Source organism: Somniosus microcephalus, chromosome 3 (genome assembly GCF_052327205.1).
Source record: "Somniosus microcephalus isolate GS21.2 chromosome 3, FLI_Smic_1.0, whole genome shotgun sequence".
In the NCBI taxonomy this organism is placed as follows: Eukaryota; Metazoa; Chordata; class Chondrichthyes; order Squaliformes; family Somniosidae; genus Somniosus; species Somniosus microcephalus.
Genome location: NC_140989.1, coordinates 114,982,251 through 115,008,423, shown reverse-complemented (window position 1 = coordinate 115,008,423; position 26,173 = coordinate 114,982,251). Strand labels below are relative to the sequence as shown.

Here is a 26,173-nt window from a genome sequence, read left to right as displayed (position 1 = left end):
CTGCGACATACGGAATGGATTCCTTATAGAGGACCCCACAGTACAACCTGAAGGATCAAACCTTCCGCGCAAACAGTGGACAACCATCAACCGCCTCAAAACTGGTCATGGTAGATGCTACCACCTTCTCCATAGATGGAAGATTAAAGCATCCCCATCATCCGACTGTGGAGCTCCTGATCAGACCCTGGAGCACATCATTGGGCACTGCCCTCAGAAGAAATTTGCAGGCAGCCTACAAGATATCCACACCGTTACACTGGAAGTTTGGCCTGGATATCCAACTTAGATACTGACATTTGATTTGTTTTGCTACTACCATACGAAAGAAGAAGATTCATATAGCGGCTTTAACATAGTAAAATGTCCCAAGGCGCTTCACAGGAGTATTAGAAGACAAAAAATTTGACACCGAGCCACATAAGGAGAAATTAGGGTAGATGACCCTAACTGGTCAAAGAGGTAAGTTTTAAGGAGCGTCTTAAAGGAGGAAAGAGGTAGAGAGGCGGAGAGGTTTAGTGAGGGAATTCCAAAGCTTAGGGCCTAGGCACTAGAAGGCACGGCCACCAATGTTTGAGCGATTATAATCAGGGATGCTCAAGAAGGCAGAATTAGAGGAGCATAGATATCTCGGCGGGGGGGGCTGGAGGAGATTACAGGAGATAGGGAGGGGCAAGGCTATGCAGGGATTTGAAAACGGGGATGAGAATTTTCTAATGAGTGAAATCTATAAATTAGGGACACCTAAAGAATTTGCATCAGATGTCCGTTACTTGCAGTTGTCCTTATTTTCAAAATGGTAATTGTACAGTAAACCGGATAAGCCAAATATTTGAGAATTGGCTTTATCTCCTGCAACGTTCCATCTTCTCTTTGCCCTCACCTGGGATCGTGCCCAATTCTGGAGCCCTGCCAGCAGGCTGTGAATTCAGTTCATTTTCTGTTCGTTGGGTTTCCTAGTTCATTGTCATCCCAGGGTCCTTTTCTATTCAAGAAGGAATATCCTGATCCTCGGATCTGCTACATTGGCAGCCTGCACAGAGCAAGGTGACTGCTGTAGGGCCAGAGTGCCTGGCAGATTTCCTGCACACCCCTGTCCGGGACCCCTTCCCTCCATGTGCTGTAGCTGCTAATGTCTGAAGTGCTGGAGGGTGGGTAGAGGTGCTGTTAGCAGCTCATCAGTACCTGACATACTAGTGAAGTAGGGTTCCAACTCTGGTTGGGGGCATTCCTGGAGGTTTGATCACGTGATCTTCTGACCACATGACACAGGATCACATGACTTCTACAAATGTTATTGGTTTACCTTATAAAGGTTGGGTCCCCTGTCGTTGAGAATCTTTATTTGCAAATTCGAACCAGCAGCTGTTGTGCAAGAAGTTCCAAAAACCAGGCAGCCCCCGAGAGCAGGCGAAGAGGGGAAAACGTGGACGTGGAAAACAGAAAACTATTCTCTCCCCACAAGCACCACCTCTGTCCCCATTCCTCAAGTCTCCTTCTCCCCCCCAACCTATGCAATTTCAGGGCCCCGATTCCCAACACCCTCCAGCAGTTCCCAGCTTTTGAATAATGAAGATTCCTTTACGTAACATCCATAACGGTAGAGAAACCTCTCTACCCATGAAAGAGCCGTGCAAATAGTCAATCCCAGATATAGAGCAGTTTCTCTGCCACTTTGCATGCTGGGTAAATAGATCTGCATTACACAAAAGCCATTTTTCACCTGTTGCTGCCTCACACTTACGTTCGTGTCCATGGTTTATGTTGTAAACAGACTTGGTGCACTGTAGTTTGTAATTTGCGAGTATCCGTAGTTTCAAGGGGCAGTTTGCATCTTATTATAATGCAAGTTATTTGGGACTGTCAGAAAGTGTCCGTATTTTGCGCATGTCTGTTTGTATAGGTTTCATTGTATAGTGCTCTTGCTGCCTCTGTGGATTAGATCAACTAATTCAACACAAACTTGGCATCAAATAAAGAAAGAACAACCTTGCATTGATAAAGCACCTTTCACATCCTCCAGACATCCCAAAGCATTTTATAGCCAATGAAGTACTTTTGAAGTAGAGCCACTATTGTAATGGAGGGAAATACGGCAACTATTTTGCACACAAACAGCATGGATGTGTGATGGGTAGGTCATTTTTAATTGCCGAGCTCCATGACTTTGTCTGGGTCTGGAACACTATTGAGACAGTTAACAGCTGCACAGAATCCTGTTCAACTTGGCCCAGCCCTTTAAGATCACTATTGGCTACTCACAATGGGAAAATTAGCTAAATAAGCATATCCTGAGGAGAATTAGAAGCTAATTGCAGAGGTAACTGTCTCTGGATTGGCAGCTGCATATAAATCCCTGGTTCCTCTCCCTCAGGAAAGCCCAGGGTATCAAGGGTGAAATAGGAGGCGGCGCTGGCCACAATCTTTTAATCCTCCTTGGGTATGGGACTGGTGCCAGATGACTGGAGGATTCCAAATGTTACATCCCAGTTCAAAAAAGGGGAGAGGGATGAACTTTTTTAAAAATTCGCTCCTGGGATGTGGGCGTCGCTGGCAAGGCCAGTATTTATTGACCATCCCTAACTGCCCTTGAGAAGGTGGTGGTGAGCCGCTTTCTTGAACTGCTGTAATCCATGTGGTGAAGGTACTCCCACAGTGCTGTTAGGGAGAGAGTTCTAGGGCTTTGACCCAGTGACGATAAAGGAGTGGTGATATAATTCCAAGTCACGATTGTGTTCCTGTGCGTCTGTTGCTCGTCTTTCTAGGTGGTGGAGGTCGTGGATTTGGGAGGTGCTGTTGAAGAAGCCTTGGTGAGTTGCTGCAGTGCATTTTGTAGATGGTATACACTCCAGTCGGTCGTGGAGGAAGTGAATGTTTAAGGTAGTAGGTGGGGTGTCAATCAAGCGGGCTGCTTTGTCGTGGATGGTCTTGTGCTTGAGTGTTGTTGGAGCTGCACTCTTCCAGGCAAGTGGAGAATATTCCATCACACTCCTGACTTGTGCCTTGTAAATGGTGGAAAGGCTTTGGGGAGCCAGGAGGTGAGACATTTGCTGTAGAATACCCAGCCTTTGACCCGCTGGCCCAGTTAAGTCTCTGGTCAATGGTGACTCTCAGGATGTTGATAGTGGGGGATTCGGCGATAGTCATGCCATTGAAGGTCATGGGGCGGTGGTTAGACGGTCACTTGTTGGAGATAGTCATTGCCTGGCACTTGTGTGGTGTGAATGTTACTTGCCACTTATCAGCCCAAACCTGGCCTGAATGTTTTCCAGGTCTTGATGCATGTGGGCACAGGCTGCTTCATTATCTGAGGAGTTGTGGATGGAACTGAACACCGAGAACGTCCCCACTTTGACCTCATGATGAAGGGAAGGTCATTGATGAAGCAGCTGAAGATGGCTGGGCCTAGGACACTACCCTGAGGAACTCCTGCAGTGATATCCTGAGGCTGAGATGATTGGCCTCCAACAACCACAACCATCTTTCTTCGTGCTAGGTATGACTCCAGCCAGTGGAGAATTTTCCCTGGTTCCCATTAACTTCAATTTTACTAGGGCTCCTTGATACCACACTCGGTCAAATGCTGCCTTGATGTCAAGGGCAGTCACTCTCAACACCTCTGGACTTCAGTTCTTTTGTCCATGTTCCAGCCAAGGTTGTAATGAGGTCTGGAGACATGTGGTCCCAAACTGTGCACTGGTGAGCAGGTTATTGGTGAGTAAGTACCAGTTGATAGCACTGTCGACGACACCTTCCATCACTTTGCTGATGATTGAGAGTAGACTGATGGGGCAATAAGTGGCCGGATTGGATTTGTCCTGCTTTTTGTGGACAGGACATACCTGGGCAATTTTCCACATTGTCGGGTAGATGCCAGTGTTACAGCTGTACTGGAATAGCTTGGCTAGAGGCACAGCTAGTTCTGGAGCACAAGTCTTCTTCACTACAGCTGGAATGTTGTTGGGGCCTTTAGCCTTTGCTGTATCCAGTGCGCTCAGCCATTTCTTGATATCATGTGGAGTGAATCGAATTGGCTGAAGACTGGGGACCAAGATGGATCATCCACTCGGCATTTCTGGCTGAAGTTGGTTGCAAACGCTTCAGCCTTGTCTTTTGCACTCGTGCTGGGCTCCACCATCATTGAGGATGGGGATATTCATGGATCCTCTTCCTCCTGTTAGTTGTTTAATTTCCCACCACCATTCCCAACTGGGTGTGGCAGGACCGCAGAGCTTTGATCTGATCCGTTCGTTGTGGAATTGCTTAGCCCTGTCTATAGCATGCTGCTTCCGTTGTTTAGCATACATGTTTTGTAGCTTCACCAGGTTGGCACTTCATTTTTAGGTATGCCTGGTGCTGCTCCTGGCATACTCTTCTACACTCCTCATTGAACCAGGTTTGGTCCCCTGGCTTGATGATAATGGTAGAGTGAGGGATATGCCGGGCCATGAGGTTACAGATTGCGATGGTATACAATTCTGCTGCTGCTGATGGCCCACAGCGCTTCATGGATGCTCAGGTTTGAATTGCTAGATCTATTCTGAATATATCCCATTTAGCACGGTGGTAGTGCCACACAACACTATGGCGGGTGTCGTCTTCACAAGGATTGTGCAGTGCTCACTCCTAGCAATAGTGTCATGGACAGATGCATCTGCGACAGGTAGATTGGCGAGGATGAGGTCAAGCAGGTTTTTCCCTCGTGTTGGTTCTCTCACCACTTGCTGCAGGCCCAGGCTGGCACCTATGTCCTGAAGACTCTGACAGCTCAGTCAGTTGTGGTGCTACCGAGCCACTCTTGGTAATGAGCATTGAAGTCCCCATCCCAGAGTATGTTCTGAGCCCTTGCTACCCTCAGTGCTTCTTACAAGTGGTGTTCAACATGGAGGCGTACTGATTCATCAGCTGAGGGAGGGTGGTAGGTGGTAATCATCAGGAGATTTCCTTGCCTATGTTTGACTTGATGCCATGAGACTTCATGTGGTCCAGAGTCAATTTTGAGGACTCCCAGGGCCACTCCCTGCCGACTGTTTATCACTGTGCCACCACCTCGTCGGTCTGTCCTGCCGATGACAGTTAAAAGTCAACCACATGGCTGTGCGTTTGGAATCACATAGGCCAGACCAGATAAGGACCCTTACGGTGGCATACGGGTTATGTTACTGGACTAGTAAGTACAGGCCCAGTCAGCCTAACTCAGATGTTGGGGGAACTTTGAGACAATTATCCGGGACAAAATTAACTGTTACTTCAAAAAACATAGGTTAAAAATGACAGCCAGCACGAATTTGTTAAAGGCAAATCGTGTCTGACAAACTTGATTGAGTTCTTTGATGAAGTAACTGAGAGGGTTGATGAGGGTAGTGTGGTTGATGTGTATATGGACTTTCAAAAGGTGTTTGATAAAGTACCACATGATAGACTGGTTAGCAAAATGGAAACCCATGGGATTAAAAGGGACAGTGGCAGCGTGGATATGAATGTGGTAAAGAACAAAGTAGTGCTAAACAGTTGTTTTTCAGACCAAAGGGAATTGTTCATTGGCATCCCAGCGGTCGGTATTAGGACCATTGCTCCTTTTGATATATATTAATGACTTGGACTTGGGGATAAAGGGCATAACTGCAAAAATTTGTAGAGGATGCAAAACTCGCAAATGTAGTAAACAGTGAGTAAGATAATAGCAGACTTCAGAAGGACAGAGACAGGCTGGTGAAATGGACAGACACGTGAGATGAAATTTAATGCAAAGAAGTACAAAGTGATGCATTTTGGAAGAATGAGGAGAGGCATTATAAATTAAATGCAACAATTTTAAAGGGGTGGCAGGAACAGAGACCTGGGGTTTTTTGTTCAGAAATTTTTTACGGTGGCAGGACAAATAGATATGGCTGTTTATAAAAAATTTAAAAAAAATGCATATGGGATCCATGGCTTTATAAATAAGAAGCATAAGAGTAAAAAAGTTACTTTTATAAATCACTGGTTGGATCTCAGCTGGAGTATTGTGGCCAATTCTGGGCACTACACTTTAGGATGGATGTCAAGGCCTTGGAGAGAGTGCAGAGGAGATTTACTAGAATGGTACCAGGGATGAGGGACTTCAGTTATCTGGAGTGTCTAGTGAAGCTGGGATTGTTTGCCTTAGAGCAGAGGAGGTTATGGGAAGATATAATAGGGATGTTCAAAATGATAGGGGTTTTGGTAAATAGGGAGAAACTGTTTCCACTGGCAGGAGAGTCAATAGCCAGAGGACACAGATTTTATGTAATTGACAAAAGAACCCAAGGGGAAATGAGAATTTTTTTTTTATGCAGTGAGTTATGGTAATGTGGAATGCACTGTCTGAAAGGGTGTTGGAACTAGATTCAAGAGTAACTTTCAAAAGGGAATCGGATAAATACTTGAAGGGGAAAAATTGCAGGGTCTGTGGGGAAAGGGCAGGAGAGTGGGACTAATTGGATAGTTCTTTGAAAGAGCCGGCACAGGCATGATGGGCCGAATGGCCTCCTTCTGCGCTGTATGAATCTATATGACTTGTAACTTAAAAAGAAAAAATAATTTTCATTTATATAGCGCCTTTCACGTCCTCCATACGCCCCAAAGCGCTTCACAATCAATTAAGTAATCAAAGCAAGGTCCCACAAACAACAATGAAATGAATGACCAGATAATCTGTATGTTGGTTGAGGGATAAATATTTCCCAGGACACGGAGAATTTCCCTGCTCTCTGAATAGTGCCGTGGGATGTTTCACGACCACTCGAGAGGGCAGACAAGGTTTCAATTTAATATTTCATCCAAAAGACCGCACCTCGACAGTGCAGCACTCCCTCAGGATGAAATATTCCATTCATCACTCATCAGTATTTCTCTGCCTGTGACTATGGTTGGTTTCCGTTTCATTTCCATTGTATTGTACTGTGTGTAGGGCTCCGCCCATACCTGGCTCCTATGTAAGCTGGCCCAGCCTGCAGCACATCCAGTACGGCAGACCTCTGGATGGAAGATACATTCTCCTGTGTGTGTTACCTTCTAAGTCAATAAAAGCCTTGTTTTGTTTCGCTAACATCGAGTCTCGGATTTATTGAGGCACATCAATTTTATTGACTTAATTTTCAACACAATGGATCAACTCTTGAAACCCGAACGTTTGGATTTGGACCAGCATGCTTCGGACGCATCGGCACGCTTCAGACACTGGTTTGTGTATGGAATTCTTCCTGGACAATTCCGCAGCCATCAAAGACGCTACGGACGCTGCGAGTATGAAACTCGGAATTCTGCGGAATTGGGTAAGCCACCGGGTTTACCCCCTCATCCAAGACGCCGACACGTACCCGGCCGCCTGCGACATCTTAAAGGCGCATTACCAGCAGCCTACGAATGAGGTGTATGCTAGGCATCTGCTCGCTACTCGCACACAGCGACCTGGGGAAATCGGTGGAGGAGTTCCTAGGCACCCTGAAAACGCTTGGCAAAGACTGCAAGTGCCAAGATGTAAAAGCCGCAGTGTACACTGACGAGCTTGTACGCGATGCCTTTATCACAGGCCTCAGCTCCACTTACATCCGGCAGAGACTGCTGGAAAAAACGGGATTGGACCTGAAACAGGCTGCGGACACAGCACGATCCCTGGATGTGGCCCAGAGAAACTCGGACGCCTACTCTTCAGCCCACGCCGCCACGTGCGCACCAAGGGCGCCACCATCTTGGAAGGCATCTTCCCCGCCCGGCAGCCCGACACCGTCGGGGCCCCGCTCTCCCCCCAGAAGCCCTACGACAGCCGCGATGCGTCGGGGACCCAACTGCTACTTCTGCGGGCAGCCGAAGCACACCAGAAACCTGTGCCCGGCGAAAGGCACCACCTGCTTTAAGTGCGGTAAGAAGGGGCACTTCGGGAAGGTGTGCAGAGGGAACCCTGCCGGAAAACCCGCCACCGCCGCGTGTGCGCCATGGGAGCGGCCATCTTGGACGCCATCTTGCCCGACCTCGTGGGGTCCGCCATCTTGTGAGCAGACAGCGTGGACGCCATCTTGTCTCGATCAGGGCCCTACAGTGGCATCGGTCACAGTGGACCAGACCAGGCCGCACCCGCTATCCAAATCATTGGTGGACATCGAAGTAAACGGGTGCAGGGTTAAATGTTTAATTGACAGTGGAAGCACGGAGAGTTTTATCCACCCTGAACTGGTACAACAACTCTCCCTAAAGGTGGTCCCTACTCAGGGTACCATCTCTATGGCTGATAAAACCCAGACATCGACCATTATGGGTTACTGCACGGTACAATTGTCCTTTAACGGAACTGTATACGATAATTTTAAAGTATTAATCATGAAGAATCTATGTGCGAGCGTGATCTTGGGCCTGGATTTCCAGTGCTACCACCAAAGCATCACGCTCAATTACGGTGGGTCCCAGCCGCCCCTCAGTGTGCGGTCTGGCTACCCTGAAGGTAAAGCCGCCTTCGCTATTCGTGAGCCTTACCCCTAACTGCCGGCCAATAGCGACCAAAAGCAGGAGGTACAGCTGGGAGGACAGGCGGTTTATCGCGACCGAGGTAGACAGGCTCCTGAGAGCGCATTATTGAACGCAGCAATAGCCCGTGGCGCGCCCAAGTGGTGGTGGTAAGGGGTAGCGAGAAGAAACGGATGGTGATCGACTATAGCCAAACGATCAACAGGTACACCCAACTAGACGCCTACCCGCTACCCCGCATATCAGAAATGGTGAACCAAATCGCCCAATACCGGGTGTTCTCCACCATCGACCTCAAGTCAGCGTACCACCAGCTCCCTATCAGACCAGAGGACCGCCCGTACACCGCCTTCGAGGCGAACGGACGCCTCTACCAATTCCTCAGAGTCCCCTTTGGGGTGACGAATGGGGTCTCGGTCTTCCAGAGGGAGATGGACCGCATGGTCGATGACCACCACTTGCAGGCAACCTTCCCCTACCTCGACAACGTCACCATCTGCGGTCACAACCAGCAGGATCACGACTCGAACCTCGAGAGGTTCCTGAAAACCGCACAAAAACTCAACCTCACCTACAACGAGGACAAGTGCGTTTGCAACACCACACGCCTCTGCATACTAGGCAGCGTGGTGGAGAATGGGGAAATCGGACCAGACCCCGACCGATTGCGCCCCCTACGGGAGCTGCCCCTGCCCAACACTCCCAAAGCCCTGAAAAGGTGCCTGGGGTTATTTTCTTCTTGTTCCCAATGGGTCCCCAACTACTCCGACAAAGCCCGCCCCCTCTTGAAAGCATCCTCTTTTCCGCTCTCTGCTAAGGCCCATGCCGCCTTCAAAAGCATTAAGCAGGATATTGAGCGGGCCACGCTACAGGCAGTGGACGAGAACACTCCCTTTCAAGTGGAAAGTGATGCGTCTGACTTTGCCTTGGCGGCCACCCTCAACCAGGCGGGGCGGCCCGTAGCTTTCTTTGAGGACCCTCCAAGGGCCCGAGATCAGACACTCCTCCGTAGAAAAGGAGGCCCAAGCCATCGTGGAGGCAGTGCGCCACTGGCGCCACTACCTAGCCGGCAAACGCTTCACCCTACTTACCAACCAGCGGTCGGTAGCGTTTATGTTCAATAATAAACAGAGGGGGAAGATTAAAAATGATAAGATTCTTAGGTGGCGGATCGAGCTCTCCACCTTCGATTATGACATCATTTACCGGCCAGGGGCCCTTAACGAATCCCCCGACGCCCTCTCACGAGGGATGTGTGCCAGCGCCACCGGGGATCGGCTACAGACCCGCCACAATGACCTCTGCCACCCAGGGGTCACGCGGCTGTTCCACTTCATAAAGTCCCGCAACTTACCCTACTCGATTGAGGAAGTTCGGTCCCTGACCAGGAACTGTCGCACTTGCGCTGAGTGCAAGCCTCGGTTCTACCGCCCAGATAGAGCCCACTTAATCAAAGCTACACGGCCCTTTGAGCGGCTCAGCTTAGATTTCAAGGGCCCCCTCCCGTCCGTCGACCGCAATGTTTACTTCCTGAACATTGTGGACGAATACTCTCGTTTCCCATTCGCCTTCCCCTGCCCAGACATGACCAGCGCCACGGTCATTAAATGCCTCAACAGCCTGTTCTGCCTGTTTGGTATGCCGAGCTACATCCATACGGATAGGGGGGCGTCCTTCATGAGTGAAGAGCTACGCCAGTACATGCTGTCCAGGGGGATCGCCACGAGCCGTACCACCAGCTACAACCCCCGGGGTAACGGTCAAGTGGAGCGAGAGAACGGGACAGTATGGAAAGCAGTCACTCTAGCTCTAAGGACCAAAGGCCTCCCTATCTCCCGCTGGCAGGAAGTCCTCCCAGATGTGCTCCATTCGATACGGTCGCTATTGTGTACTGCCACTAATGCCACGCCTCACGAGCGAATGTTTGTCTTTCCCCGGAAATCCACCTCCGGCGTATCCATGCCGTCATGGCTCTCCACCCCAGGTCCGGTATTCGTGCGAAGGCATGTGAGGGGCCACAAGATGGACCCTCTCGTGGAGTCAGTGCACCTACTCCACGCCAACCCCCAATACGCGTATGTCCAGCACGCCGACGGAAGGGAGGACACCGTGTCCATAAAAGACGTCGCCCCAGCCGGTAACGACAACAACCACGACAACAGCAGCAACAACGACCACAGCAACTCTTACCCACCCACTACTCTTTCATCACCCCCGGGAGAACATCAACCAATGGTACCCCCACCAACTACCCCTTCAACAACCCTGGCAGCACCCCCGGCGGAGACCCAGGAGGCCACCGGGGACACCCGCGGCACCACAACAGCCACGTCGGTCGCAGAGGACTATCAAACCCCCGAACAGACTAAATCTATAGAAGGGGTGAATTTGATGAAATATTCCATTCATCACTCATCAGTATTTCTCTGCCTGTGACTATGGTTGGTTTCAGTTTCATTTCCATTGTATTGTACTGTGTGTAGGGCTCCGCCCATACCTGGCTCCTATGTAAGCTGGCCCAGCCTGCAGCACATCCAGTACGCCAGACCTCTGGATGGAAGATACATTCTCCTGTGTGTGTTACCTTCTAAGTCAATAAAAGCCTTGTTTTGTTTCGCTAACATCGAGTCTTGGATTTATTGAGGCACATCAAGCAAGGTCCCACAAACAGCAATGAAATGAATGACCAGATAATCTGTATGTTGGTTGAGGGATAAATATTTCCCAGGACACGGAGAATTTCCCTGCTCTCTGAATAGTGCCGTGGGATGTTTCACGACCACTCGAGAGGGCAGACAAGGTTTCAATTTAATATTTCATCCAAAAGACCGCACCTCGACAGTGCAGCACTCCCTCAGTACTGCACTGAAGTGCCAGCTTAGATTATGTGTAGAAGTCCTGTGATGGGGCTTGAGCCCATGTCCTAATGACTCGGAGATAAAAATGCTACCGCCAAGCCAAGCTAACTCTAATGCGTCAGCACACCCATATGAAATACAGAATCATAGAATTTTACAGGAGTCTATTCGGCCCATTGTGCGTGTGCCAACTCTGTGAAAAAGTGATTCCTTTGCTTTTTCCCCCCATAACATTTAGGTTATCCACTTGCCTTTTAAAAGTTATTATGGAATTTAGTTCCATCACTGTTTCTGGTAGGGCATTCCATGCAACTTTCCCTTTCAAGCTGTGCAGCCGCGCAGCGTTCTAGAGGGGCTTCACGGCCCCCCTCCCAAAAATTAGAGGGAACATTGATTCCATGCCCTAACCACATTCTGCATAACAAAAATTCTCCTGTCTCCTTTCAATTTCATGGTAATCTTAAATTTATGCCCTCTACTTATTACTGGAAATAGTTTTATCCCATTTACCTTATCAAAAGCCTTTGGAGGTTTGAAAACCCTCATCTGATCTCCTCTTAATCTTCTTTGTTCTAATGAAAATTTTCCCTAGTTTTTCCTCATATATTTAAAGCTCCTCATTTTAGTATCATCCTAGTGAATCTCTTCTGTACCCTCTCCATGGCCTTTACAACCTTCCTAAAGTAGAGCAGCCAAAACTGCACACAATATTCTAACTCTGACTTAACCAATAATTTGTATAGGTTTAGCATTACCTCTTTGTACTCATTGCCCCTATTTATAAATTCTAGAATGCCACTTTCTTTTCTAAAGCTTTAACAACCTGTCTGGCCACTTTTAAAGATTTGTGTATCTGAACTCCTAAGTCTCTCTGCTCCTCTACTCCTTTTATAGTTTTACATTTTAGTGTCTATTTCCTCCTTATTCCTCCTCAGGTCATGGATTTCAGCCCCACTACAGGAGTTGAACGCAAAATCTGTTGCAGACACTTCGATGCAGTAATGAGAGAGTGCTGTGTTGTTGGAGGTGCTATCTTTTAGCTAAGATGTTAAACGGAGGCCCCATCTGCCTCAAAAGATCCCATAACACTTTTCAAAGAGCATAAGACTTCTTCCCTTACCAATAATTTCTCAATTAACACCTCCAAAACAGATTACGTGGTCATCTTTCTGATTTACTGTTTGTGGAACATTGCTATGTGCAAATTTGCCTAAATAACAGTGACTACACTTCAAAAGGAATTAATTCGCTGTAAAGTGCTTTTGGACATCCTCAGAATGAGAAACGCACTACATAAATACACATTTTTTCCTCACAAATGTATCACTTTCCATTTCTCCACATTAAATTTAATCTGAGATCTATCTACCCAGTCTCCTAGCCTGTCTATTTCTCCAAGTCATTTACAGCCCTCTTCAGAGTTAACCTTACTCCTCATTTTTGTGTTGCTAGCAAATTTTGTTATTGCTGACTCGCAGTGGTGCAGCAATCAGTAAAGAGAATAGAATACTGTAGGATGTCTCTAATGTACTTTTTGGCAGGGGAGTTCTTCTGGTGTCCTGGCCAACAATTATCCCTCATTTATTATCACTGATGCCTCAATCTTTCAATGTCCTCCTTTGCTAGAACTTTTGGGGGTAAAAGGTGCACGCAAGTAAAACACAATGTTACTATCTGATTAGTCATGCAGAGTAAACAGACAGAACATTAAATTTTAAAATCACTTGACCCTATTGTACACAGAGCACTCTCTTTATTAAATGAAAGCATAAAGTGTTAGCATTTGCCTATGTAACCAAAACTACACTTCAAAATAAATTAATTGGCTGTGAAGTGCTTTGGGACATCCTGAGGACAAGAAAGGTCAATCAACATCTGAAAAGGGAATTGACATCCCAGAGTAGCCTGCAGAAAATGTTATGGCATAGTGTAAGAGACTTCCCAAAAGCTAATCATGAAAGGTCCTCAGTAAGGCTGCTACCTGTTGGAAGCAGTTGGAATTAAAGTTAGATAAAAAAATTGGCTGAAAGAATGATGTCAGGATAGTGGGGAGCCCCAAGCTCCCATCCCCCCACTCCAAAGGATCAATGCTGGGACCTTTTGGTTTTTAAGTTACATCAGCAACTGGAACTGCTGTTTATATTAGCACTTATTGGATTCCATCTGGTATTCTGGGGTTCCAATTCTACCACAACGATAAGGGAACCAGTATTACTAATGTCAGCACCAGGAGGTGGTTCACGGTTGCTGGCCTCCTGGAATACATCCATGCACAGGGGGAAATGCCCTTCTGAAGTTGGAGTTTAGGCCAGAACAGGAGGCTTTATTCTACATGAAGTCTGTAATGTAACCTGACCTGGGAATGCAGATGCTCAGTGAAAAAGCAACAAAGCATTCCATTCTCCAGCAATGATACTCTCACCTTATATTCACTCAAAATACAAATTTATTAATACCTGGGCCAAGAGTTTCCACTTTGGGCACCCATGTTGAAAAGTATTATTTTCCTCATGTTTCTGCTCACTCATTTGAATACTGCCAAACGTAAAATCTGCCATGAGCCAGCGCAATCAGGCAGTGCTTTAAACCATTTTTTAAAAATTTCCTTCAAAAAATATTCCTTGATATATTTAAGAGTTGATGCAGTTTGATTATTATAGCTGAAAATGGGTTCACCAAAAAATTAAACATTTTTAATCACAATGTCAATTCGCCACCTATGAGTAACCCATTTTAAATGACTGAAAATATACAGAACCAATTCAATTCAATTTTATTTGCCATATGTAACTAGTACAATGGAATGCTTACTCCCCGTAGGGACATGTCAGCTATTCTTACAGCGCCGTGTTCAGAAAGTCAATTCTTTGGCATCCGGTGGCAGTGGGAGCACGATGTCCCTCAGCCGCTCCGTCTTCCTCGTCACCGCGGCCTCCTCCTCACTGTTGCCGACTCGGCTCCACCTGTGGTGGCCTGCTTCTCCCTTTGCTAGTTATATTGTGGTACAATAGTCAGTTTCTTAGTAAACTAAAAACACAAACACATTCAAAAGCTTTAAAAACGTGCCCATCAGTAACGTTGCGCCCAAAAGAACCAGCTTAATTTTTAAACTGGAAGACCTGCAAACTAGCGCAATTAGCAGAAACTCCCAATGGTGATTAATTCACCATGGGAGGCATGGCCCATTTTGTGGGCAGAGCCAGCGTCTAGCTCAATGTTTTTTTAAAGATTAATACCAGATTTCTGATGGGTGTGTCTTGTCCTCCAAGGGAACCAAACAGTTTGTCTGGAATGTGTCATTAGATCCTGCCTGCTGGAGTAATCAAGATCTTTGCAGTGTGTAATTTGATCCATTCATTGCGACAGCTAGGCTGAGGCAGCCACTATTGTTTTCAGAGAACTGACAGGGCTCCCCTCCCGGGTTATTCTCCCCTAAAGTTCCTGAACTTCTCTTCCCCCACCCTCGCTGATATCCAGACCTTCTCTCCCACCCTCGCCGATCCCCTGACCTTCTACCGAAACACATGCAGCACAAACAGGCTGAAACTTCGGCCCGGATACTCCACGCCGGGGCACAATCGCTCCAGAAATACCTACGCAGACAGTAAGCGGAGTTGCAGCTCTGGCCCTGCGGCTGCAGAGCCCGATACTGGTCCCAACAGCCAGGCTCCCACCCCGAGGCTGCGTCCTAGTGCTCAGGCCTACATCTGCCAGCCTGCCCCACAAATCGTCAGCAATGGGAGGACAAGGGCCCTCCGTGCGCATGCACAGCCACAACATTGGGTGCGCATGTGCGGCTCTGGTGGGGGGCGGGACGGTGTTTAGACTCCGTACCCAATGTTCGAGCAAATAATTACTCCGTGTTTTAAACAGCACAGAAGATCACGGAAACTCAATTTGCACTGAACGTAATTTCTGCTTAAAATTGGTTACGCCAATTTCGGCCGAATTGCACCCAAAAAAAACCAGCGCAACTGAGCGGAAACTCCAAGCCATGGTGTTTATATCAAGGTTGTCACCAGGACTTCAGTGAAGGTTGGTGTGTATCGCCATCTGAAATGGCATGCTAGTCTTTTTCAAAACTGTGATCAACTGTCACGTAGCCATGGGAACCTCTGTATATAAAAACCCTAAAATTGGCCTTCTGTGTTCATGCTGACAAGATCACAATCTCAGGCAAATTGTACAAAAATGTAAGAGGTAGTGACAGAATTCTTCCACTTTCTTAAAGTTCCGCAGTTCTATATTCATTATAAAAGATCTGGCCCCAGATTCAGCTTTACCCAAGTCCACGGTACAGCATCACTTAAACTTACCCGCCTCTGTCATACTGTACAAAATTTTAAAAAGAATGTTTAAAAAAGGGTATCTTCTTACATTGAGTTAATAGGAGATGGAAGTCCTAAGATAGGCAATTCTCAAACAGTAATCTGGTGTCTTTTCTTGCCAATCATAGTTGAGAATGTGAGGAATGATGCCAGCAACAGCAGTTGCACCTTTATCAACAATTCCAATTCTTGAACTTTTCTTTAGCTCGCATGACAAGGAATAATTTCATTTTTAAGTCTTGGCAAGCATTACCTGCAAGTTTCAGGACTCAGATACTCCAGGTTCACCACGCTCCGACATACCCATAAATTGTAAATCCTGGATTTGAAATGTCTGACTAGAAACTGCAACCCATCTCTCTGGCAAACAAAAATATAGACAGTTTGAAGCTCACAATGGTCCTTTCCCGATTTATCACCAACCACTGCCAGTGAGCAAATCTGCTCTGGGTTTCCAATGCCTATTTTTTATGATAAAGTATAAGAGGTCAAGTATAGTCTTGTACAGTATCATCAGCAAAGTTCTTCCTCCTTCCCTTTCTCAGTTATGAAAGTCCGTTAGCATACTCCGTACTCAGACTGGTAATGCATTATAACGGATATAGCGGAATGCTTTAAAAACTGCCCCAATGGCTCAATTGGTAGAGAGAGTATGTAACTAAGTTATATAAACCTGAACATCCCAGATTTGGCTTCCAGTCTGTGCTGAATCATCTCAGCCAGAGTGGCAATAAAAAAGCGTTACAATTAGCCCCAGCACTTTGCGTTTCAGAGGAGAAATCGTTCATAGCTTGATGGAATCACAGAATTAGTCCTCTTCAAATACATGTCCAATTGCCTTTTGAAAGTTCCTATGGAATCTGATTCTACCACGATTTCAGGTGGTGTGTTCCAGATCTTAACAACCCTCTGTGTGAGAAAAATTCTCAATTTTGAATATCTCTCAAGTCTCCCCTTAACCTTCTCTGCTCTAAAGAGAGCAATCCTGGCTTCTCCAAACTCCCCACATAAGTCCCTTATTCCTGGTATCATCCTGGTAAACCTCCTCTGTACCCTCTCCAAGGCCTTGACATCCTTCTTAAAGTGTGGTGCCCAGAATTGTACACACTACTCCAGCCGAGGCTTAACCAAAGATTTGTAAAGGTTTAGCATGACTTCCTTGTTTTTATATTCAATGCTCCTATTTACAAAGCCAAGTGACCCATATGCTTTCTTAGCTGCCTTATCAACTTGCTCTGCCACCTTCAAAGGTTTGTGAATATGTACCCCCAGGTCCCTCTGCTCTTGCACCCCCCTCAAAATAGCACCATTTAGATTATACTGCCTCTCCATGTTGGTCCTCCCAAAGTGCATCACTTCACACTTAACCACATTAAATTGCATCTGGCGTGTGTCTGCCCATTTCACCAGTCTGTTTATGACCTCCTGAAGTACGTTACTATCCTCCTCACTATTTACTGTGTTGCCAAGTTTGAAATCATCTGCAAACTTCAAAATTGTGCTCCTTATACCCAAGTCTATGTCATTTATATATAAGAAAAGCAATGGTCCTAATACAGACCCCTGGAGAACACCAGTGCATACTTCTCGCCAGTCAGAAAAACATCCATTCACCTATAAGGTTAGCGAATTACATATACCTAAGTTACCATGGTCCCTTTAATACCATGTGCTTCTATTTTCTGAATGTCTGTTATGTGGTACTTTATCAAATGCCTTTTGAAAATTCATATATCTGCACTACCTTCTATAACCCTCTGTTACTCATCAAAGAACTCAATAAGGTTAGTCAGACATGACTTGCCTTTAACAAATCCGTGCTGGCTGTCTCTTTTTAACCGATGCTTCTCCAAGTGAGAATTAATTTTGTCCTTGACAATGGTCTCTAGTAGTTTTCCCACCACTGATTTTAGACTGATTGTTACCAGGTTTTTCCCTCTCTCCTTTTTTGAACAGGGGTGTAATGTTTGCAATCCTCCAGTCCTCTGGCACCACTCCCATATCCAAGGAAGATTGAAAGTTTGTCATCAGAGCTTCTGCTATCTCCACCCTTGCTCAACAACTAGATTGCATCCCATCTGGAGCGGTGACTTGTTAACTTTGAGTGATGCCAACCTATTTAGATCCTCCTTTCTATCTATTTTTATCCAATCCAATAGCTCTACTCCCTCCTCCTCTACTGCTCCTGATAATTATCCAGTAATCCTGTGGAAAAGTGTACATGCATGTTCAGATCTATTCTCAATTGTGATAACCCGTATATGGCACTTGAGTGAAATGCCGGTGGCACTGTACCCCAGAAAGAGTCAATGCCTTCATGAATGGACGAGGTGAAAAAGGGAAAGAAAGTGGGGCAAAAAAACCTGTTTTAAACCAATGAATAAGCTTCCAATATCATACTCGCACCCATTAAATCATCCATAACAGATTAGGGAAGAAAGAAAAGATACCGACCAGGACTGCTCTGAAGACGTAATCACACACAAAATATCAGCCTAACAAATTTCACTTGGTTTCTAATTAATTGGCCCCTGAATGGAGTAGAAGGTACAGTACTCATATGTGATTTGTCTGATTGGTGAATTACCTTTTAGTATGAAGACAACTGTGATTGAGGGTATGTCAGTCATCAACAAGATGCATCCAAGGTGAATAGCTCATTTAGTTTAACGTTGACCATCATCTTGTCAAATACACACGTTCTGACCAGCATGAATCAGTGACTTAAAGAAGGGAGGAAGGGGAGAAGAAAGCAAAAAGTTGGGGAGATGTAAACGGTTAGATCATATATCTTTATAATGTGTCTTTAGTGTGTGTATTCTTTGTGACTGGTTAAGTGTCTGTAGTGCATGCTAAACAGTGGAGGCAGCATATTATAGACAGACAGAGCGAAGTGATCCCGCAACCAATGGATCAGGTCAAAGCTCTGCATCCCTGCCACATCCACTCATGAATGCTGGTGGACATTTAACCAACTAACAGGTGGAGGAGGCTTCATAAACATCCCCATCCTCAATGATGGCAGAGCCCAGCATGTCAGTGCAAAAGACAAGGCTAAAGCATTTGCAACCATCTTCAACCAGAAGTGCAGAGTGGAAGATCTTTCCCGGCCTCCTCCTGAGGTCTCTACGAACGTACAGCACAGAAACAGACCATTCGGCCCAACTGGCCCATGCTCCACACAAGCCTCCTCCCACCCCTCTTCATCTAACCCTATCAGCATAATCTTCCATTCCTTTCTCCCTCATGTATTTATCTTGCTTCCCCTTAAATGCATCTATGCTATTTGCCTCAACTACTCCTTGTGGTAGTGAGTTCTACATTCTAACCACTCTCTGGTAAAGGAGTTTCTCCTGAATTCCCTGTTGGATTTATTAGTGACTATTTTCTATTTATGGCCCCTATTTTTGGTCTCCCCCACAAGTGGAAACGCCTTCTTTACACCTACCCTATCAAACCCTTTCATAATCTTAAAGACCTCTATCCGGTCATGCCTCACAGCCTTTGGCTATAAAGCGCTTTGAGATGTCCGGTGGTCGTGAAAGGCACTATATAAATGCAAGTCTTTTTTTTTCCTCTAGAGAAAAGAGCCCCAGCCTGTTCAATCTTTCCTGATAGGTATAACCTCTCAGTTCTGGTATCATCCTTGTGAATCTTTTTACATCTTTGTCAGTGCCTCTATATCCTTTTTATAATATGGAGACCAGAACTGTGCACAGTACTCCAAGTGTGGTATAACCAATGTTCTATACAAGTTTAACATAACTTCTCGGCTTTTCAATTCTATCATTTCTAAACGGCCTCATTAACCTGCGTCGCTACTTTTAGTAATTTGTGTATTTGTACCCCTAGATCCCTTTGCTCCTCTACTCCATTTAAACTCTTATTTTCTAAGGAGTATGTATGTGGCCTCTTTATTCTTCCTACCAAAATGCAGCACCTCACACTTATTTTATCGCAGTCTTCCTCATTATTAACTATACTTCCCAATATGGTGTCATCCAGAAATTTTGATATAGTACTTCCGATTCCAGAGTCCAAATCATTTATGTAAATGGTGAATAAAAGTGGTCCTGGCACCCATCCTCGTGGAACACCACTTCATCTTTTGCCAGTAACTACCCATCACCCTTACTCTCAGTTTTCTACTCACAATGGGGGGTGCTTCTTCGACAGCACCTCCCATACCCACAACCTGCACCGCATATAATAAAAGGGCAGTAGGTATATGGGAACTCCATCACCTTCAAGTTCACCTCCAAGTCATACAACATCTCGACTTGAGCATTTATCGTCGTTCCTTCATCATCACTGGGTCAAAATCCCAGAACTCCCCACCTAATAGCACTGAGGGAGTACCTTCACCACACAAGGAGGCTCATCACCACCTTCATGAGGGCAACTAGGGATGGGCAATAAATGCTGGCCTTGCCAGCAACTCCCATATCCCAAGAATTCATTTTTAGAAAGTGCATGAGAATTTCCGCTTCCTGATTGAAGCAACCAATCACATTCCACAAAACAACCAAAAAGACCTTCCTCCTTTCTAAATTTTCCGATTCACTAATCTGATTTTGCAAAAAAGGAGACACTGTTGCCATGACATGCTAAGCCCAAGCCTCCTGCTCAAAAAACCCCAGGCTCCACAATACCACCTTGGACCCAGCATTGTGCTCTCTCACACAAAGTTCAGCATCTGCCACAAGTAGCAGTGCAGCAGATGTAAAGTCCATATAAATCCATGAGCAACACCATGGGAGATTTATGGACAAACTAATACAATAGACAGCTGACTCACTGTTAGGATACGGGGAGGGATACACTGAGCGGAAATTAAATTAAAAAGTCAAAGCAAAATGAGAAGGCAAAAGTGCAGGGTAGCGATAGGGGTAATGATAACCAGAGTGTGACAGGAAGGGACAGAGCGTATACACATAAAAGAGTGCATCAGAAAGAGGGGTTAGAGTAGGGAAAATTGGTAAAAAGACAAAATTAAAAGCTCTATATCTGAACACATGCAGCATTCGTAACAAGATGGATGAGTTGACAGCACAAATAGAAATAAATGGGTATGATCCGATAGCCATTACAGAGACGTGGTTGCAAGGTGACCAAGGCTGGGAACTGAATATTCAGAGGTATTTGCCATTTCGTAAAGATAGGCAGAAAGGAAAAGGAGGTGGTGTAGCTCTATTAATAAGGGATGAGATCAGTGCAGTAATGAGAAATGATACTGGCCTAGAAGATCAAGACATAGAATCAGTTTGGGTGGAGAAAAATAATAAGGGTAAGAAGTCACTGGTGGGAGTGGTCTACAGGCCCCCAAACAGTAGCCACACTGTAGGACAGAGTATAAATCAATAAATAATAGGCTTGTATGAAAAGGTACAGCTATAATCATGGGAGATTTTAATCTTCATACTGATTGGACAAAGCAAACTGGCAAAGGTAGACTTGAGGAAGAGTTCTTAAGAGTGTATACGGGATGGTTTCTTGGAACAATACTGACATAAGAAAACTACTGGGCACTTGGTCTAAGCGTTAAACAAAGTTTTAATCAACTGTTTTACAACATGGAGGTCTAGTTGTGTCCTTCACTAGTACCCGTTAAGAATGTCCTGCGCAAGCTGGGCCCGTGCCAGAGTATTTATACGCTCCCTGGACAGCGCCACCCGCAGGCCGCTCTGTTGATTCATGTCAAATACATTGTGGAACCAACCAGGGAGAAGACTATTTTAGATCTGGTAATGTGCAACGAGGCTGGATTAATAAATGATCTTGAAGTGAAGGATCCTCTTGGGAAGAGTGATCATAGCATGGTAGATTTTCAAATTCAGTTTGAGGGTGAGAAAGCTAGGTCTCAAACTAGTGTCCTGAACTTAAACAAAGGTAATTACAAAGGTATGAAGGCAGACTTGATTAAAGTGGACTGCGAAAATATATTACATGGCAAGACTGTAGAAAAGCAGTGGCAAACATTTAAGGAGCTATTTCATAACTCTCAGCAAAGATATATTCCAGAGAGAAAGAAAGACTCTAATCGAAGGTTGAACCATCCGTGGCTAACTAAGGAAGTAAAGGATGCTATCAAATTGAAAACAAAAGTATACAATGTTGGGAAGAATATTGGAAGGCCAGAGGATTGGGACATTTTTAAAAACCAGCAAAGGAAAACTAAAAAAGAGAGAGAAGATAGCTTATGAGAGTAAGCTAGCAAGAAATATAAAAACAGACAGTAAGAGCTTCTACAGGTACATAAAAAGGAAGAGCGTAGCTAAAGTAAGCATTGGTCCTCTAGAGGATGAGTCTGGAGAATTAATAATGGGAAACAGGGAAATGGCGGAGACTTTGAACAAATATTTTGTATCGGTCTTCACGGTAGAAGACACTAAAATCATCTCAATAATGGATAATCAAGGGGCTATTGGGGTGGGGGGGAACTTAAAACAATCACTATCACTAGAGAAAGTACTAGGCAAACTAATGGGACTTAAGGTGGACAAGTCCCCTGGACCCGATGGCCTGCATCCTAGAGTCTTAAAAGAGGTGGCTACAGAGATAGTGGATGCATTGGTTGTAATCTACCAAAATTCCCTGGATTCTGGAGACGTACCAGCGGACTGGAAAACCGCGAATGTAGCGCCCCTATTTAAGATAAGAGGGAGACAGAAAGCAGGAAACTATCGACCAATTAGCCTAACATCAGTCATTGGGAAAATGCTGGAGACCATCATCATTAAGGAAGTGGCAGCAGGACAATTAGAAAATCATAATATAGTCAAGCAGAGTCAGCATGGTTTTATGAAAGGGAAATCATGTTTGACAAATTTGCTGGAGTTCTTTGAGGATGTAACGAGCAGGATGGATAAAGGGGAACCAGTAGATGTCGTGTATTTGGATTTCCAGAAGGCATTCGATAAGGTGCCACATAAAAGGTTACTACAGAAGATAAGAGCTCACGGGGTTGGGGTAATATATTAGCATGGACAGAGGATTGGCTAACTAACAGAAAGCAGAGAGTCAGGATAAATGGGTCATTTTCAGGTTGGCAAACTGTAACTAGTGGGGTGCCGCAGGGATCGGTGCTGGGGCCTCAACTATTTACAATCTATATTAATGACTTGGATGAAGGGGCCGAATGTAATGTAGCCAAATTTGCTGATGATACAAAGATAGGTGGGAAAGCAAAGAATCTCCAAAGGGATATAGATAGGCTAAGTGAGTGGGCAAAAATCTGGCAGATGGAGTTTAATGTGGGAAAATGCGAGGTTATCCACTTTGGTAGGAAAAATAAAAAAGCAAATTATTATTTAAATGGGGAAAGATTACAAAATGCTGAGGTACAGAGGGATCTGGGAGTCCTTGTACATGAATCACAAAAAGTTAGCATGCAGGTACAGCAAGTAATCAGGAAGGCAAATGGAGTGTTGGCCTTTATTGCAAAGGGAATGGAGTATAAAAGTTGGGAAGTCCTGTTACAACTGTACAGGGCATTGGTGAGACCACACCTGGAGTGCTGCGTACAGTTTTGGTCTCCTTATTTAAGGAAGGATATACATGCATTGGAGGCAGTTCAGAGAAGGTTCACGAGGTTGATTCTGGAGATGACGGGGTTGTCTTATGAAGAAAGGCTGAGCAAGTTGTGCCTATACTCATTGAAGTTTAGGTGAGAGGGGATCTTATTGAAACATAAAAGATTCTGAAGGAACTTGACAGGGTAGATGCAGAGAGGATGTTTCCCCTCGTGGGGGAATCTAGAACTAGGGGGCATAATTTCAGAATAAGGGAGCACCCATTTAAATTGGAAATGAGGAGGAATTTCTTCTCTCAGAATCTTTAGAATTCTCTTCCCCAGAGAGCTGTGGAGGCTGGGTCATTGAATATACTTAAGGTGGAGATAGATTTTTGAAAGGTAAGGGAATCAAGGGTTATGGGGAGCGGGCAGGGAAGTGGAGTTGAGGCCAAGATCAGATCAGCCATGATCTTATTGAATAGCAGAGCAGGCTGGAGGGGCCAAATGACCTACTCCTGCTCCTATGTCTTATGTTCTTATGTAGTGGGAATGTTAATTATTTATGTATTCCTGTGTTAGCTGACCATGCTTTCCAACTCTGGATCAGAATGTTTTATGTTCAAAAGCTGAACATGTACCCACTAGTGATAGCTTACATCATGTACTATATTACGGGTACATTACTCCTGGAGACACTGTCCATCGGTTAAGTTAAGGCCTCACCGGTCTGTCCTGGGAGACCATAAATATTCCATAGCACAAATTACAAAAAGCAGCATATAATTCAGGTGTTATGGCTAACTCTGGCTCTCAGATTTCCAGGGTAATGCTTGCATTTCTCCTAATTGTCTCCTGTAGCACTGGAAGAGTTAATAGATGGAAGCATTTTAAAACTTTCAATTACAGGCAGTTAAATCAAGTATTGTGACCCTTTTCAAGGAATGTTAACTAGTTTTTTTTAAATGAACAGGTAAGATATATTTAATACAATTGTTTTAGTACATTTTGCACAATCTCGTTATTCTCATACATGTATTAGTCCAATACAGCCTAACGAGCCCAGTTGACATTAGAGTTTCCTGATGAAAATCCATTAATGTATGATTTTAATTCTAGGAACTTAGAGGGCAGATTACTACCATTTGGAATCAGCATACATCGTTTCAATAAATGGATAAAGGGCTCACTTTACTCATCATGGCAGTGTTTCTAATTTGAGAACCTTCTACTGTATGTTGTGTTGTGGTAATCAGAATGTCACAAATACAAAATAAATGTATTTGTAACTGTGGGAAATCTTAAATTAGGATTTGGGGGATGCATTTTGGAAACAGCTTGAAGTACACAACAAAGAACAAAAGAAATGAAAGCTAAAATCTTCCATTTTCCCTCAAAGGCAGAAATAATCCTTGAATTTTCACAAGTGTTATTCACAGGAAAGACCACTCAACAGCAACTTTAAGACCTAGCTTTTCAGGTGTCACATTCTCATTAAGCCTTATGAAGACTAAAACTCAAAGCTAACCATTTCAGCTGCAATCATTTAATTCCTAAAACTGAAATGTTGGTTGCCACTTTTTTTTCCCCCAAATAAATAATTAGGAACCAAACCAGATGAGGGGAAGATTCATTCTGGTCGCTGGTATTGTTCAATGTAGTTATGATCTCACTGCATGCACTGACCAAAGCAATCATTCCCTATCAGAATGTCACAGATAACCAGGAGTCAGGAAAAGTAACCACTTTGAAAAATTTCAAAAGTAGAAATATGAATCAATAAGCCAATAAATTGACTTTTTCGTAACAAGGCAAACATTTAAACACAATTTCACGTTAGCGAAGTTAGTCCAAGGTTGAATCTAGGCATCAATGTTGGAAGTGTTCAGTGCAAGGTAAACAATTCACTAATTTATTTATTTTTTCTACTGTTAATGTGTGTCTGCTAGTCCATTGGGATTCTCTGGAACCCTGATGGCTTCCAGTAAGCAGATACGCTTACCTGTTGGGGTTGGTACCTCTGCTGTGCCTGTTGCATGTACGAAGGCTGCTGTTGTTGCTGCTGCTGCTGGTTGTAGTAAGGTTGCTGGCCCTGTTGGCAGTAGCCACTCATGCCCTGCTGACTATACTGAGGGGGCATCTGCTGAAGGAAAGTCAAGAGAGAGATTTCCATGAGACAGCTGAATGAAAGTACCCAGCATACAGCGCGCATGCGCATCACTTTAACCTTTATATAAACAATTGTACTAACAATTTTCAAGGGTTTAAAACCTTTTAACTATAATTTTCATCAGATTGCCAATAATATTTTTGCCAGGGAGATTATGTGAACTATTTGTGCCCCGAAAGCCACACAATTTTGGGCACCAGATGTCACGAGTCTCACCAGCATTTATTTAACCTTTATCAGAAAGTGCAGAATCCACAAGCCTACAATATCCTACCAATCTTACTCCATATCACACTGTTCTAACATCAGAAAAAAATGCCAGTTTTTGGAGTACATTACAGAAATCTTCACTATAAATTAGCAGAGCAGGAAAGAATCATCCCAAGATATGCATCCTTTTGATATGCCTGGCAGAAATAAGGCAGTACATTTCCTCTCAACAGGATGAATTGCACGAAACCAGTCAAGACCTCCTAGTTTTGTTCCTACAGCATGGAATTTATCAGGGTACAGAAAGCATTCACGAATTTGTAGCATTTACAGAACAATTTGAATGGCTGTACCTGGGTAAGTATGTTTTGGAAGGGATCCAAAAGTCAAGTTTGCAGACGACACAAAGCTGGGTGGGCATGTGTGCTGTGAGGAGGATGCCGAGAAACTCCAGTATGATTTGGACAGGTTGGGTGATTATACTGCATTTGCCATGCACCTGCCCAATGTGGATAAATGCGAGGTTATCCACTTCGGTGGCAAAAACAGGAAGGCAGATTATTATCTGAATGGCAATAGATTGGGAGAAGGGGAAGTGCAACGAGACCTGGGTGTC

At 44.9% G+C, this 26,173-nt stretch overlaps 1 protein-coding gene across 13 annotated transcripts in view; it reads right to left on the bottom strand.

The window, feature by feature from the left end:
• The window catches only part of LOC147121275 (AT-rich interactive domain-containing protein 1B-like), a 673,710-nt gene that overhangs the window by 467,404 nt on the left and 180,133 nt on the right, over nt 1-26,173 (bottom strand). For 8 of the 13 annotated variants that reach the window (XM_085981503.1, XM_085981500.1, XM_085981505.1 and 5 more), the window contains one exon: nt 25,180-25,320. In XM_085981503.1, coding sequence (XP_085837629.1) covers nt 25,180-25,320 — 141 coding nt within the window. The remainder of the gene's footprint in view (nt 1-25,179; nt 25,321-26,173) is intronic. The other 5 variants (XM_085981504.1, XM_085981501.1, XM_085981508.1 and 2 more) reach the window with 1 other exon arrangement.